Source organism: Carassius gibelio, chromosome A6 (genome assembly GCF_023724105.1).
Source record: "Carassius gibelio isolate Cgi1373 ecotype wild population from Czech Republic chromosome A6, carGib1.2-hapl.c, whole genome shotgun sequence".
NCBI classification, from domain to species: Eukaryota; Metazoa; Chordata; class Actinopteri; order Cypriniformes; family Cyprinidae; genus Carassius; species Carassius gibelio.
Window position 1 is genome coordinate 22,921,990 of NC_068376.1, and position 17,209 is coordinate 22,939,198.

General features: G+C 39.0%; 1 protein-coding gene across 5 annotated transcripts in view; it reads right to left on the reverse strand.

The window, feature by feature from the left end:
* LOC128015740 (disco-interacting protein 2 homolog B-A) overlaps positions 1 to 17,209 on the reverse strand; it is a 39,257-nt gene that overhangs the window by 19,166 nt on the left and 2,882 nt on the right. For all 5 annotated transcript variants that reach the window (XM_052599828.1, XM_052599826.1, XM_052599827.1 and 2 more), the window contains exons 2-5: positions 5,269 to 5,340; positions 4,696 to 4,857; positions 2,621 to 2,746; positions 143 to 415 (exon numbers count right to left, since the gene is read on the reverse strand). In XM_052599828.1, the coding sequence (XP_052455788.1) occupies positions 143 to 415; positions 2,621 to 2,746; positions 4,696 to 4,857; positions 5,269 to 5,340 (633 nt within the window). The remainder of the gene's footprint in view (positions 1 to 142; positions 416 to 2,620; positions 2,747 to 4,695; positions 4,858 to 5,268; positions 5,341 to 17,209) is intronic.

Here is a 17,209-nt window from a genome sequence, read left to right on the forward strand (position 1 = left end):
TGACAGTTACAAAAAAAAAAACATAGAAGAAGAAAATGTAAATGTAGAAATAATAAAGCGAAAACACGTGCAAAATTGGCTGGCTAATCAGATAAAATTCTAACTTAAAACCAAATGATAATGTGGAGAATTTGTGACTCACCGATGCGTGTCTGAGCGAAGGCCTCTGCCAGGGCGGAGGGCTGGGAGTAGGAGTGGGGCGGGTGGGCAGGTGCGGGTGGAGGTGGAGGTGGCACCTGCTGAGACTGAGGCTGAGGAGCCTGGGTGGGCCGAGACTCCCCATGGGAGAGAGTGGAGGAGGCAGAGGAGGAGGTGGAGGAGCCGTGCAGAGAGCTATTAATCCAGGTGTCTGGAGACTGCTGAGGCTCTGCACTTTCACTTGACACGGCCTCATCATCAGAGGAAGAGGAGGAGTCTAACAGAGAGAGAAAATAAATTAAAAGACAAGGAAGAGAATGATAGAATACGTATTAGGTAAAGCATTTTTAAATTTGTTTTGCATAAGAATAGTAAAAGTGGTTATCACAAGACAAAGCTGTTAATACCAGTAAGATTTCTTATTTTTTGCCACAAATTTTAACACCAAGTTATGCTAAAGATATATTTTAAATACATTTATAAATAATAAATATATATTTATAATAAATACTGTATATTTATATATAATATAATAATACATATTATAATAATTGCTTTAATTTACTTTTTAATTTGTTTTAATTCCTTAATATTCATATGTATTATAAGTCTATATTAATATTAACAAATTCAATTAAAACTAATTACATGTTAAAATAAAAAGTACCTTAAAGGGGGGGTGAAATGCTCGTTTTCACTCAATATCCTGTTAATCTTGAGTACCTATAGAGTAGTACTGCATCCTTCATAACTCCAAAAAGTCTTTATTTTTATTATATTTATAAGAGAAAGATAGTCTGTACCGATTTTTCCCGGAAAAACACGAGCGCCTAGAGGCGTGACGTGTGGGCGGAGCTAAAGAATCACGAGCGCGAGTAGGCTTTTGAGTTGAGAGCATGTGGAAGCTGTGACACAGATCCAGAGGCTGAAATTTAACAAGAGCAGCATCAGCAAAGGCGGTATGCTATGTGGTATGTACTGAAACTGTATATATTAGCTTAGCGGTTTTGGAAAGTAAAGTTCCACTTTATGTCGTCTTTTTTTTTTTTTTTTTTTAAGCTGTACATGTGGAAAGTGCAGTTTGATGACAACATCGCATGTTGTTTACTTGATGTGCTTACGCGCTGATAGCTAAGTTAACAACACAGAGATATTTGAAGCAGTTTTACTCACAGCATGTGGTTCCAACACACAATCGTGACCCTTTTCCGTTGGGACTGCATTATCCTTCAGAAATAAACGATGTGCAATCCGAAATGCAGGGAACAAACAAAAACACTTGCACAACTCTGTTGATGCTCTGTAAAAATAAACTTCATCCACTGGTCCCTTAATGCTGTTTCTCTTTTGGTAATCTGTGCAGGGTTGTCTTGCTCTGGCAACCAAAAACACACTTCTTTTGTGACTTTTCGCGACGCTCTCGCTCTGATCAGGCTGTGCTCAGCCTCTCTCTGCTCTGCTATACGAGAGCGCGCGCTCTTCCGGCAGAAGAGCGCGCACTTAGGACCCATATAAGGAAATTCCGCTCCATCTAACGTCACACAGAGCCATACACGAAAAAAACTTTCCGAAACTTGTGACAAACCGGAAGAGGTTTTTTTGGAACAAATATACTCCTTCAAACGTACAACTTAATTTTTGAAACTTTGTCCATGTTTAGCATGGGAATCCAACTCTTTAACAGTGTAAAAAACTCAGTATGCATGAAATAGCATTTCACCCCCCCTTTAAATTAAGATTAAGTATAAAAGTAACTTATGTAAATAATTTAATTTCAAAGTAGTAGATGACTAAATGTTCAAATTTGAAAAATACAACACACAAAATACAAAATAACTTAAATAACTGATCTAATATTCACTGCATGATTATTACCGTATATAAAACACATAAGGATAAGAATTTGATGCTGTCATAGATTCACTGAGAAATATTGGTACTTTTGCCATTTTAACCCGAAAAAATGTATGATCTTGATTAGCTATACTAACTATTAACTATATACCGTATTTTCCAGACTATAAGTCACACTTTTTTCATAGTTTGGCTGGTCGTGCGACTTATAGTCAGGTGCGACTTATTTATCAAAATTAATTTGACATGAACCGAGAGAAATTAACCAAGAGAAAACATTACCGTCTACAGCCGCGAGAGGGCGCTCTATGCCGCCAGAGATGCTGCTCACTGCTCCTGTAAGTCTACAGTGACGCGGCTGTAGATGGTAATGTTTTCTCTTGGTTCTTGGTTCTCTAAATAACTGCGACTTATCGTCCAGTGCGACTTATATATGTTTTTTTCGTCATCATGACTTATTTTTGGACTGATGCGACTTATACTCAGGTGCGACTCATAGTCCGAAAAATACGGTAATGATATACTTCCTTACTATATGTGGTATGGTTCTGTAAATTTACGAGAGATATTATTCTCTAGCTCTCTAATATATTAGTGAAATGGTTTATTTGGTGCTTGCATATATTACCTGGTGGGGTGCAGTTGTCAATTGGTGACTGTACATATGCGGACCGACGTTTGGTTGGCATGGGCAGTGCCATCTTTTCCTCTTTATGCTTGGCCAGAGCTGCCTGAACTGCCTCAGTGTGGATATCTGAGACAAAAAATAAAAATAAACTTTTCAAGGTCCAAGTAATGAGATGTTAGCACATGCTTGGTTTTAACCAAAGTGACAGGAACAATCAGCCTTGAACATCCTGGGGTTAAATGCTTTACTCCAGAGTACAACACTATTGGAATCTCATTCACTTTCTTTCTGTACTTTGATATAAATCAGTCACTTCTGTATTATCAGTAAACTCTCTTAACCAATAGTCACCCATCAGAGTTTTGGTAATGCTTGCATAACAAGGCCCTGAACATAAATGATGCAGTGAAATCAACTGATTGAATCTGCAGGACTAATCAAACTGTTCTGACAATGGTCGGACAGTAAAATATATAATCACATCTGTGGCGAGCAACTGAAAAAGCAATCAACAATCAAACAAGCAAGCTGCCATCTTTTAATTGCCACAAAGCACCAGAAATCCAAAGTGACACATTTCATCTAGGCAACCATTTTGTCCAATTATCACTGCCATGGCAGATGACTAAACAGTTTCTTCAAGGATGTGGTCAGAGGAAAGGCAAAATGACCATCTTCAGACTCTTACAAAAAAAAATAAATACAAAATGGCGCACCAGCCCCTCACGGCCGACTGGTGCGCATAAATAAAAAGCAAACACATAAAATAATGTCCCAGGCCTGGTCCTCTCTCGTCCTTCACGGTCGTCACTCCAGTTTTATATCCTTCCATCTCCTACGTGGGACTCGATACTGGCGGTGGGGCGCAGGTGTAGCTCATCTCCAATCACTACACCTGGCCTCACTCCTCGTTCCCACGCCTCTCGGCCCCGCCCCACTCACCACATACCCCCATCGCCCCTCGCAGGCCAGGGGGGTACCCTCGAGACTGCGCTCTACTCCCCCCCCCCCCCTTCCCTCCGGGGGGGACCGCTCACGGGGACCTGCAGGAACCTGGGGGTAGGACAGACGAGGCGAGAGAAAAGGAGATGGAAGGAGGAGCGACAAGGACGAGAGAGGGGAGAGAGAAAAAAAAAAAAAAAATCCGGTTCCCAGACGCACTGCTGCTCGGCCCTCCACCAGCTGGGTGATATCCTCCGCGGTGCCTGGCGGTGGCACTGGACGGCCCTCGGCGGACGGCGCGACACTCCTCCGCCGCCCGATGGACGGCGACGGCTCCTCCGGTTTTGGGCAGCCGGCAGGAGTCCCCCGTTCCCTGCCCCTCCGGATTCCGTCACGGAGGCGGCAGGCTCCGGCCCCCTGGCGAACGGCGCCGACTCCTCCGCTCCCTCACGGACGGCAGCCGCCCCTCCATATCGTGGGCGGCCAGCAGCGAGCTCGCCCGTCCCCGGCAACTCGCTCCAGCCCACCGCCTCGAGCGTCCCTGGCGGCACATACCTCGCCAGCTCGAGGGCACCGCGGATTCACCACAGTGGCGAGGGATCTTCAGCAGCGCGTCCCTCCTTCTCCCGGGCTTCGGCACCACTGTAACGATTTACAAATCTCCATATACATCGGGAAGAAGGAGGCGGGAACCGGCGCACAATCAAAACATAATTTTAATATTCAAAATAAATACAAAACGGCGCACCAGCCCCTCACGGCTGACTGGTGCGCATAAATAAAAAGCAAACACATAAAATAATGTCCCAGGCCTGGTCCTCTCTCGTCCTTCACGGTCGTCGCTCCAGTTTTATATCCTTCCATCTCCTACGTGGGACTCGATACTGGCGGTGGGGCGCAGGTGTAGCTCATCTCCAATCACTACACCTGGCCTCACTCCTCGTTCCCACGCCTCTCGGCCCCGCCCCACTCGCCACAGAATTGTCTTTTGTTTAGTGGTGCTAAAGGCAAAAACATCACCTCCGAAGAACTGAAATGCACTATGATGGCTATAATGGCTGATAAAAAAAAAAAAAAAAAAAAAAAAAAAAAAAAGCCAGAAAACCATTTGTATGTTGTCAGGCTGTTCTAACCTGATCTGTAGCGTTCATCTCTAGTCCCACCGCTCCGGTGTGGACGCCGTGTGCGCCGGTGGCGAGAAGAGGAGGAAGATGAGTTTGAAGGGCCAGGTTCAGGTGCGGAGGCAGAGCTTGGACCAGGAGACTCTGCATCATAGGCCGGAGGCGGAGCCAAATCTATAAAGACAATAATAGTGAACTTCATGGAATCTAGCAGACGCAGTCAATGATAACAGAAAATGGAAGATATGAATGTGAAGTAGATGTGAAAAGCTGTTTCAACTCCAATCCCTCCAGCATATAAAAATACAAAAATCCCAATAAATCCTACATATCTAGCATCAGTGATTGTCAATAAAAAAATAGCAATTCAAGCTGCAGTCCAATGCATGAACAGTAGAGGGCAGTTACAGAGGGAATCTAGATGGAACCCTTCAACCTCAAGAGGAACAGCCTGAGAAGATGTTTCATAACCACATTATCACATGAGTCAGTGGACCACTGAGAAAAACAAGGAGAGAGATAATATGGCAGAAAAGGAGATGGAGGGAAGACGGTGCATAAGCAGGGAGATTTCTGTATTCTTACTTTGTGTTTGTGTCAAGTAGGGTGCTAAAACTTTGGCCCTCTTCTTCTCGTATCCTTTTTGTGTGATGTCACCTAAAAAGAGAGATAGCATGATTAACTGTTAAAAACATAAACAGCACGAATTCAACATTTCATTTTTGGTCGAATATCTTTCAAAACAGTCAGATTGTGGCTTGCAAAACACAAGATTTTAATTAAGATTTAAATTTTGCATTGTTGAGCAGAAATTATGACTTTAAAATAAAGTTATAAATGATTGTGAACATATTAAAATAACTGTGATTATCTTATGATTTTTGTGCATATATACACTAATGTTCAAATAATACTACTCAACACGGATGCATTAAGTTGATCAAAAGTAACAGCAAAGGCATTTCCAATGTTACCAAATATTTATATTCCAACTTTCAACCTTTCATTCATCAAAGAATCCCAAAATAAATTTGTTTATTTTTTACTGTATTTTTAATCAGCATTTTTAAAATCTTACTGACCCTGAACTTTTGAACAGTAGGGTATATGCTTTGGCATTGTAGTAGCAGATTATTATGAATGATAATGCTAAATAATATCTGGTAAAATATGATTTCAAAGGAACACTTTTTAGCTGTTGATGGAGGAGGTTTGGAAACACTGGTTTAGAAACATCCAAAACCATAAAGATCTTCAAAATCTTACATTCTAACAGCCAAGATGATTTGTGTGAGTTAGTGCTGCATACATGTGTGCGTTTGTAAGTGTGAAAGAGCAGAATGTGTAATCTAGGGGGATTATGAAGGATGGAGAGAGCTTTGGTTATGATATGTGAGCAGCTCAAACTCATTTCAACACATCCCCTGAAAGGGAAAGATTTCAAAAGAGATAACAGAGAATTATTTATTATAATCCCATAGAAATCAGCTGGCCCTTATGTTTAAGTGTTGACAGTAAACAGCACAGATTCATGAGACAGGCTAATAAACATAAACAAATCATTCTTTCTAAGCATTTTCAACATTAAAAAAGGGGAAAATAGCCAAAGAAGAGTCAACTTCCATAATTAATGCATGAAGACCGAACCCAGCAGCACCATGGGATATTTTTAGCTTCACCAGACTGTTCTATCACATGTAGCTATGAAGGGGGTTATGTATATCTGTATATTCTGTATATGATTCTTTTAGTGTTGTTCAGAAGGAATGGTTTTGAACAGTAAATGACACAGCCAACTTTCAAGACAAGTAAATGTGCTCTTGTAAGTCTGCCACAAGCTAGAAGGTTTTATTGGTGGCCTATGGTGGTCCAGTCCACACAAAGTGAGGCTCAGATGGACTGTGGTTGGTTGTCGGGAGATCATGATAACTTGAAGTGAGTGACCACAGACAGACTAAGGCAGAAATCTACATTAAGCCTTGACCAGTCAATCACTCGCTCATACCCATGACCTAAATTTATACATCAACACACACTGTCAGTCTATGCATTTATGCTACAAATTTGAAATCTAATTAACTGTGTGCTTTCAATGTACTGTAATATAGTAACATTTGAATATAGGCAAATGCCATACAACCTACAATCTAACGTGAACATTCAAGGGATAGTTCATCCAAAAATTACTATTACTCCATGATTTACTCACTCACAAGCCATCCTAAAATCTGGACCACCATTCACTGCCATTATAAAGCTTGGAAGAGCCAGGACATTGTTTAATATAACTCCGATCGTATTCATCTGAAAGACAGTCATATACACCTAGGACAGAGGCAACCCAAAATGTTGAAAGAAACATATTGACCAAAAAAATTAAATAATAATCTGTCTGGAGCCACAAAAAATTAAAAACCCTATATAAGCCTTATATTAAAGGTAATGTAAGCGTCTATATTATCCCCTTAGTATTAAAATGATAAGTAGGCTACAAATACATAGTAAGCATTCATGATTAAATGTTTATTTTCCCTGCAGTACATCCTGGAGAAAATGGCGCACCACGTGACTACTCTGCTGTACAATGGTGCTTTAAGTTTAACTTCCATTATAATTTTAATGTATTATGTTTCATTGCATTGATGAAATTAAAGAAATGCAATAAAGAAATCTGATTTTTGATGTCATTTTTACTTTAGGATTCGAAAATACAACAAAATGTGCAACGTGCATCATTCGTCGATTATTTCTTCTTGCAGCCCATCAGAGTTAACATAGCTTCATAACAGCACTGCCTGTTCAATATCGATCACATCACATGACTCATCACAGGCAACTGAGTATGCTGGAGCTGAATTAATGTCCTTGATTTGCTGATTGGTGATGTTGCCTGATATTTTAATGGCCCTTTCCTTCACTGTCTTTGCGGAGAGAGGCATGTCTTTAATTTTCTGTATTATCTCAGTTTTGTTTTTGAAGTCTGAAAATAGGTGCTCTGAAATTTTAATGAATTAATCCTTCATGTAGTCACCATCTGTAAACGGTTTCCCACGCTATATTATCTCCCGGGTTGCAACAAAACTAGCAGCAGCAGTAGTGGAGTTTGGAGATGCAATCCACTTCTTAAATTTATCTTTGCACTCCTCTAATTTTTCCAGAAGTAATGCAATTGCACTTTTTCTCTCACTCCCAACTGGGTACTTGGCTGCAAATGTAGCATGCTTTCCATGGAAATGTCTTTCCACGTTACTCTTTTTGTTATTTGACAACTTCTCATTACAAAGCAAACATGCAGGCAATCCTTCCGCATTGGCAATGAAAGCAAATGATTCGGTCCAAGAACTGTTGAATCCTCTGTTCTCCTCAGCTATCTTTCTCTTTTTCCCCCTTGGGATCCATGGCCCATGACACACCCACCTGTTTGTTTGTTTGTTTTTCAGCATCAGGCAGATCTGACAGAAACGTGTGTCACAGTTTATGACGGAAATCTTCATTGACAGAAATATTGAAATTAAATATTTATTATACACATTTTTAAAACATTGAAAAACGTTAAGAATGTTTATTAATTTATATTGTACAGAAATTATATTATATATATATTTTTTTTTTTTAAAGCTCCAGGGAGCCACTAGGGCGGCGCTTAAGAGCCGCATGCGGCCTAGGATGACTTGAGGGTGAGTAAATCATAGGCTAATTTTCCTTTTTGGGTGAACTATCCCTTTAATTTGTAATCCAAACATTATGCCTGAACTCTAACCTTAATTCCAAAGATAACTCAAAAACCCTTCTTTTTTATTTACAAAGGTAAATTATTCCAGGACTTAAAGCCAATGTATACTGGCCCGAAAAAAATCGTATTTTTTAAAGGGGGGGTGAAATGCTATTTCATGCATACTGAGTTTTTTACACTGTTAAAGAGTTGGATTCCCATGCTAAACATGGACAAAGTTTCAAAAATTAAGTTGTACGTTTGAAGGAGTATTTCTGTTCCAAAAATACTCCTTCCGGTTTGTCACAAGTTTCGGAAAGTTTTTTTCGAGTATGGCTCTGTGTGACGTTAGATGGAGCGGAATTTCCTTATATGGGTCCTAAGGGCACTTCTGCCAGAAGAGCGCGCGCTCCCGTATAGCAGAGCACTGAGAGGCTGAGCACAGACAATCCCTGATCAGAGCGAGAGCGTCGCGAAATGTCACAAAAGGAGTGTGTTTTTGGTTGCCAGGGCAAGACAACCCTGCACAGATTACCAAAAGAGAAACAGCATTAAGGGACCAGTGGATGGAGTTTATTTTTACAGAGCATCAACGGAGTTGTGCAAGTGTTTGTGTTTGTTCCCCTGCATTTCGAGGATGCTTGTTTTACAAACAAGGCCCAGGTTGACGCTGGATTTGCACATCGTTTATTTCTTAAGGATAATGCAATCCCAACGAAAAAGGGTCACGATCGTGTGTTGGAACCGCAGGCGGTGAGTAAAACGGCTTCAAATATCTCTGTGTTGTTAACTTAGCTGTCGGCGTGTAAGCACATCAAGTAAACAACATGCGATGTTGTCATCAAACTGCACGAGTAAAACTGCTTCAAATATCTCTGTGTTGTTAACTTAGCTATCAGCGCGTAAGCACATCAAGTAAACAACATGCGATGTTGTTATCAAACTGCACTTTCCACATGTACAGCTTAAAAAAAAAAAAAAAAAAAAAAAAAAGACGACAAAGTGGAACTTAGTCATTTTCCAAAACCGCTAAGCAAATATATACAGTTTCAGTACATACCACATAGAGACGCCTTTGCTGATGCTGCTCTTGTTAAATTTCAGCCTCTGGATCTGTGTCACAGCTTCCAAACGCTCTCAACACAAAATCCTACTCGCGCTCGTGATTCTTTAGCTCCGCCCACACGTCACGCCTCTAGGCGCTCGTGTTTTTCCGGGAAAAATCGGTACAGACTATCTTTCTCTTATAAATATAATAAAACTAAAGACTTTTTGGAGGTATGAAGGATGCAGTACTACTCTATAGGTACTCAAGATTAACAGGATATTGAGTGAAAACGAGCATTTCACCCCCCCTTTAACTACTATCAATGCAATAAATCCAAAATAATCTCTGTAATCCAACATTTAAAAAAAATAATCCAAATACTTTTTTAATTGTGGATCCTTAGTCTGAATTGAGATAATATCTGAAGGGGGGTTGAAAATCTTGCATTTGCAAGGCATTGTGGGCAAAAGCAACCTTTATCAGCATTACACTTTTCCTGTCTCTGGCATTTTCCATGATTTAGTTTGTGCATACTTAAACGTCTACTGGCATGCATGCATACACACTGACAAACACATGGGTTTTCTTCGCCCTGAGAGCAAGGAGTTAAGGGAGGATGTCACCGCTTTAAGAGAGAAAGCCACATGAGTGTTACTGTTTGACTGTATTAGCAAAATAGAAATGATTAGAGACAACCTACAACTGAAAAGTGTTTTTGCCATTTGTGTATAAATTTACATTTTACATTCATTTTAATATTAACTGAGGGACTAAATATGATCATTAATAATTCAGTTACGTTTTAAAACATTAATAAAACAATATATTTCAATAAATAAAAATAAATTTTAAATTATTGAGGGAAAAATGGCTTTAGCAAATAAATAAAACACACTACCATTCAAATAGTCAGTAAGATTTTAGTTTTTTGAAAGAAGTCTCTTATAAAGTCTGCATTTCTTTGCTTAAAAACAGTAAATGAGACTGAAACATTTAATCCCTTAGTGACTTCCTATACGACAGGCATGCATACCAGCTGCTCGGACTGTGGGAAAGTTGGATCGGGAGCAGGAATATGTACGTGTCTCATTGTCTAGAGTGTGCGTATGAGGGAAAGAGAGGGAGAGAGATGGAAAAACATCTTTTTTTCATCTTTAATTATTGACAGTAAGAGAGAACTTGTCTTGCTCTTTTGAAAAGTATTAGCTTTCCCTGACTACACTGTTTTCAGATACTCATATCCACCCTCCCTCTGGTGTGCTGCATCGCTCGCTGGCCCTGAAAACTATGACACAACAGAACGCTCACAATGACATTCACTCAAGACACAATACTGCAATCTCTCCACTGTGACCCTACACACACACACACACACACACACACAGCCTTGGTTTCCTACCACCAGATGGTGACTCAACATTCAGCAACTGCCAACACTGTATCACACTGTACTGAAGTTGAATTTCATTGCCCCCCTGTTCTTTTGTCCAGATCCAACATTCTATCTTTCCTTACACGCACACACACACACACATTTAATTTCCCTCTGGATGATGTCATGTTCTCCAGTGCTAAATCTTCTACCCTATGACATGGCTTCCTGTTCTGCTGAGAATATAAAAACAGACTGTGACAGACAGATAGAAACACAGAGATGGACAGAGAAAAAGACACAACAGGGAGTTCAGTTCATTCTTATCTGTTCTTGACTCCCATATAATACAACCAGATCCACAAACCAGCTTTGAAACCCCGCTCACAGAAACAGTAAAGTCAGGGTTATCAGGGTGTGTGCATGCAGGACAGCTGACTCAAATTACCATTTCACACACCTGGGAACATGCCTTGTCAGGTGTAACCTTCCCTAATACGCTTTATAACACAGAATATGGGAATGATCTGACCTGTGTTTACAGTGTGCTTTACCGTGTGCACGTTAACATGCTGTCAAACACTAACATGAAGAGGTGTCCAGATCAGCCAAAATAAAATACAAAAGTTTAAAGCCCTACTAAAGCTTTTAGGACCCTTATGATTTTATTATTATTATTATTATTATTATTATTATTATTATTATTATTGTCATTATTATTATTATTATTAGGGACATTTTTACTTCATTTCTGAATTCTCATTATTTTAATTTATACAAGTATTTTTTATTTAAAAAAAGTTTAAATTATTACATTCGCTGTACTGTGTTTAACAATTAAAAAAAGTGATTATAAAAATTATTTCATCATTGAGAATAAATGACCACACAGAACTCCCTAGCAACCACCTAACAACAAAATAAACACCACTCAACACTTTTGCAACCACATAGCAACACTCAGGCAAACCCCCAGCATTGTGGCAGCAGGATTTGTGCAGGAAGGCAACCTTCACATTGCCCTCAGCTATTATTACAATTATGTTGTGACACAAAAATTACACACTTCACCTTTCAGCAGCCCTCTAATAAGGGCAAGACAACCCTGCACTGTGTGGTGCGTGATACAGTTCAAAGATCTATGTCATACTGTTTTAGCTGTTCTTGCAGCATATGGCCTTCTTACTGATTCTAGCTTTATTCCTTATGAATGAGACCAGCTTAAGGCTAACTCTACTGTTACCATAGCAACTATGACTCTAATACAACCCACCAAAATACATACACACACACACCAAAACAACAAAAAAACCTACTCGGATGAGAAATGATCTGTGCATGTTTGGAGAGATCATTTTAGCCACAATAAAAGCATAGGGTTCTTTAAAACGGGTCTGTTAATGTAAGTGCTAGAAACAGTTTATGCAAAGTTCCAAACACAAAAATGTGCACTCTTGCATTGTTCTTGGTGACAAACCTCAGCATTCATGCTATTTCCATCAGTATTCAAATTATTTCTCCACAGTGACAGTAACAGACTTGAAAAAGAAAACAAGACTACTGAGGAAGACCGTTTATATTAATGACTGCTATATCAGTAGCAACACAGAGAACACAACACATACTTGTGATACATTATAAATTGAATTCTGAAAGTGTTGTCACATTTACCATTGCGCTACGAAACCCAGTCACTTCAAAAGGAATCACTGCTTGAGTTTAAGTGAAGGTGAATGTAACAATAAAACTTCCTAATCATCAGGAAGGAGGCGGGAACCGGCGGACAATCAAAATGAAACTTTAATGCTCAAAATAAACATAAAACAGTGCGTCAGCCCCTCACGGACGACTGACGCGCACAAATAAAAACCAAACACAACTAAAATCCAGCCCTGGTCCACTCTCGTCCGTCACTGTCGTCGCTTCGGTTTTATATCCTTCCATCTCCTCGGTGGGACTCGAGACCGGTGGGTCAAGCAATTTTCACTCATTTCCAATCACTCCACCGGCCTCGCTCTGTTCCCACGTCTCTCGGCCCCGCCCCACTTGTCCCATACCCCCATCGCCCCTCGCAGGCCGGGGGGTACCATCGAGACTGCGCTCTACTCCCAGTCAACCCTATATTATTGAAAATAGAGCTTTTTTTTGTTTGTTTCATTTGGCAGAAATTTTGCTAATGTAACCGCACCTTCACACTTTTCAGAAAAATACAAGGTGGGCAAAATCTACATAGAAAAATACTACAGTAATTTCATGGTATTTACATAGTACTCTAAGGTACTTAAAAAATACCATGGTATGTGTCCAAAAACACAGTACTTTTTGCTAACAAGATCTTCTGACTCCAAGAGTCCTTTCTTGATGAGTGCTACCCGAGTGGAAAGTAGAAAGCTCCACCTGGCAGCTGGAGAAACTCGATGACTGAATTTGTGTCTATAGTGTGTGTCTACCAGAAGTAAAGCGTGCATCTCTTCCTTTTCAAACCTGATGTCCATCACAGACCGGTGAATAATTCAGTTAGCGAGGAACCAATATATCGCAAGCATTGCGAAAGATATTAACTATTAACATGTCCTGTGTGGCATGCACTTAAGAGCAAGCTAGCTACATGAACCAGTAAAGATTTTTTTTTTCAAGGAGACAACGAGCAATAACATGTGGGAAAGAGGTGAAAACAGAGAAGATAGTGGGAGAGACAACGAAACATGTTGGAAAGCTTGCTGTGAATCATGGTTAAATGAGTGTATTTGCTTCCCAATGCTCTGTGACCTAGTTTAAAGTAATCTCTCTATCTCTCTTTGTTTTTTCCCTAGGTCTCTCTCTCCCACTCTATATATTTTTTCTCTTTTTCTTTACAATTCAGAAAGCCTGCCTGTCCTCCTACAGTCACAGTGGGTGTTTAGCTACTGAGGTTATCTTAACAGATGCACACAATCCGACATTATACAGCTGGTCCGAGCCTCTTCATTTTAAGTATATGCTGACCAGCTATTGAAGAGGATTCCTTCCACACACACACACAACTCATTTGATCAGCTTAAGTGTATAAAAGCGTCTGAGTATGTGCTGGGAATTCAAGCAGAGATCACGACTGCTCAGCCCTGATGCTTTCAATGGTGCTCATTGTGTGTGAATGTGTCACAACCTCCTATCTCCACCCCTCTTCCTCTGTCATGAAGACATACACACACACACAGAAACAAACTATTTCATTCACAACACACGTACATTACAAATAATGAATACATGCTGATGGTGGAGTCTCTGCAGGCCGTCATCTTAAAACCATCTCCTGTCTTGTTACTGTAAATAAATACATACATAAAAGTATTTTCTTTATCGCTATTTTAACAGTAAAAATATATACTTAATAAATATAGTACGTTATGACTCAATTTTAATAATTTACAGGGCTCAACAATTAAGAAGTATTTTCTGTTGGTCAAGGAAGAATATAGCAATTTTAGCTACATATTTTTTAAATGCATGTTTGAATTTGACAGTATTTTGCCTGATTCATTTTTCTTTCTATTGTAAGAACCTCAGATGGTTTTATCTTCTAAGACAGACAATACACACATAGTGTCTTCAAATACAGACATCTGTTTCCACATCTCACTGAAAGAAGATTTTATAGTGAACTTTCTTCTAACCCATCCACTTCCTTTACTCCCTCTCTCCCCTCATTTCCATCTAAACACAGGACACTACAGACATCACTGAAACCAGTATTTTTAATCGAGTTTATAGCAATGCAGCTGTTCATGTTTGATGTCGTTTGAAAGGTCTCTGTGTGTCTGGTAAAAAGGTCTCATTCTCTTAACAATAGGACAGACAGCAATAAAAAGGTAATAGAGATCCTAATAGTTTAGAGATTTTTATATTTTGATTTCTGTAGAGTGTGTTATTTCCCAGTGCCTTTCATGCAAATTACCTTCTGTCCCAGAAGGTGCTAATTCGTCTTGATCAAAATGAATTTAAATTGTTGCTTCCTTTCACCATTTTGAAGGATGTGTGTCTTGGTCTGAGGTTACTTAAGGAAATGTGGCTGGAGGATCGGGGCGATTCTGTAGCCAGAAAGCCCATAGTGTGGCTCCACCTTTTACTCTTAGATTCATCTTTGAGAATTTGATGTCTTGTATTGATTTGATATCTTTCAATTGGCTATGTAATTGACATAATACATTTTTACCTGACTGATAATAAATTGGTTCATTTGATTTTATTTGGTTTTACTTGTAATTATTGACTCTCCTTGTTACCGCATTTCCCGCTTCAGGTTAATAACAGACTAAAATTCAGTTGAGATGGAGCATAGGGCACACCAAATGTATCTTTAGAGATGCGGCTAACACTTGGCATTAGTTCAAGTGTACTTAGATTGTAAGGACTTACAGGGAATTTCCGTTTAGGTCAACTGGATGTTGTTCGACCAACCTAAATAGGGTGAGCCTAACCTCTGTTTATTGTAATATTACTCAAGCTAAGTGTACATGGGGAAACCATGACCATACCAAAACTACTGTCAGGGAAAGTAATGTTGGTCAGCTTATACCTATAGTAGTGGTCGTGACCTCTGACTAGAAATAATGTTGTTTTATTCAATGTGTTCAAATCTATGGGGGCTAAATAAAAGTACATTTAGAATGAGCAAGCATAGGATTGCAATCTAAAGTATTAGTCAATGACCTCTGTCTAATAACCAAGACTGACGAGAATGTGACAGAAAGATGCTAACGGCCGAAGTGATATCTTTGAGCAACATGAGCACCCGAAAAAAAACTAAATAATTTTTTTCTTGCAGCCCTCCCATACAAGGCACATTTGTGGAGAATTTGTGATATTGTTGTCACGTGTACACGATGACCACTCTTTCATAAATTCCTAAAACTTTATTTTTTCTGATAAGTTGGTGATATATCTTTCACTTGGATGTTATAATTAGTAATCAATATTAAACCTATTTGTATAGTTTACAGGGTTGAACAATACGGATTTTTTTTCTGCTGACAATTTTTTAGCAACGCATTTATAAATGTATGAATATTATATGTAAGGACATTTTGTGTATTTTACATGTACAAATATTTTAATAACTAGTAAGCCTAATTAAAATGTATATTTCTGTACAAAAAATACATTTATAGAAATGTTTAACCCAAAAAATAAATAAATAAATAAATAAAATAAAATTCAGAAACTTGTTGTCTTTGAAATCTATCAATTTACAGAAGTAAAATGAGAAGTAAATGCACAGCCCCAGAAAGGGAAAATTATACTGTGTAAGGAACAATTATACTGTATAAATCAATCATACCATCCTTAGCCACATGTGTGGTACAACATCCAAAAAAAACATGCCATTAGCATGGAAACCTATCCAATACAATCATATTTTACAGTAATATTTTTAAAGTGACAATTGTTACTATTCATACAAACGTGTTAATATTGTCATAACACATTATTCTGCTATTAAAATAATAAAAGGGCCTATGCTATCTAAGCTGGCCCAATAAACTATACTGTTAAAACTATGGCCAAAACTATTATGTCTGAACCCAAGCAAAAATCATCAAAGCAGGGTCTTTGAGCAATGAGCTGAAGCAGCTATACTCCCACTGAAAAAAAAATAAAATCTGAAATAAAGAGACTTTCATTGTGACATTTCTTTGTGCTGTCACCTATACAGTCATTAGTACAAAGGCAAGACGATAAGGGTGTGATTTTAAACATATGCTCATATACATGCCAATACTTTAACGTAAACCTCGCTACTTACTGAATACGTCAGTTTTGACTGCATTTGAAAGGCTGCAGTAGACATCGCCTGTCTAAGAGCCAAAAAGTGAGGACTGTAGGTGGGGACTGTGAATTGTGCCAGGACTGCATTGTGGGCTTTGAAAAACAGATATGCAGTCTTAGCTAATACATAGCTATATGACAATACAAAATGGTTCAATAAGCCAAACCTTTGGGAAATTAAAAACATAAACATAAAGACAGAAAGAGATAGCACTGTGTGTGTTTGAAAAACTGCATCAGTAAAGACACAAGACAATAATGTAGGCAACTGTCATAAAATAGAAAAACATCCTGGCATTAGAAAGTGAAGCTAAAAGCAAACTAGCCCAACGTTTGTAATCTGCCTCCAGGTGCTGTCTTGATTTGCTGTGTGGGAGACATACTGAGAATGAGTCCAGGCTTTACTGATGGCAGATCAGCTGTTATTCCTACCAATCCTCTGGTGCAGAGATAAATGAGAATCTCTTTTTATTTTTCGGTAATGCTATTTAAGATATTGGTTTGCTCTCCTAAATCTTTCATACACTACTGCTGAAAGGCTTATATAACACATAAGGTTGACTAAACACACACATAATCAAACAGAGCC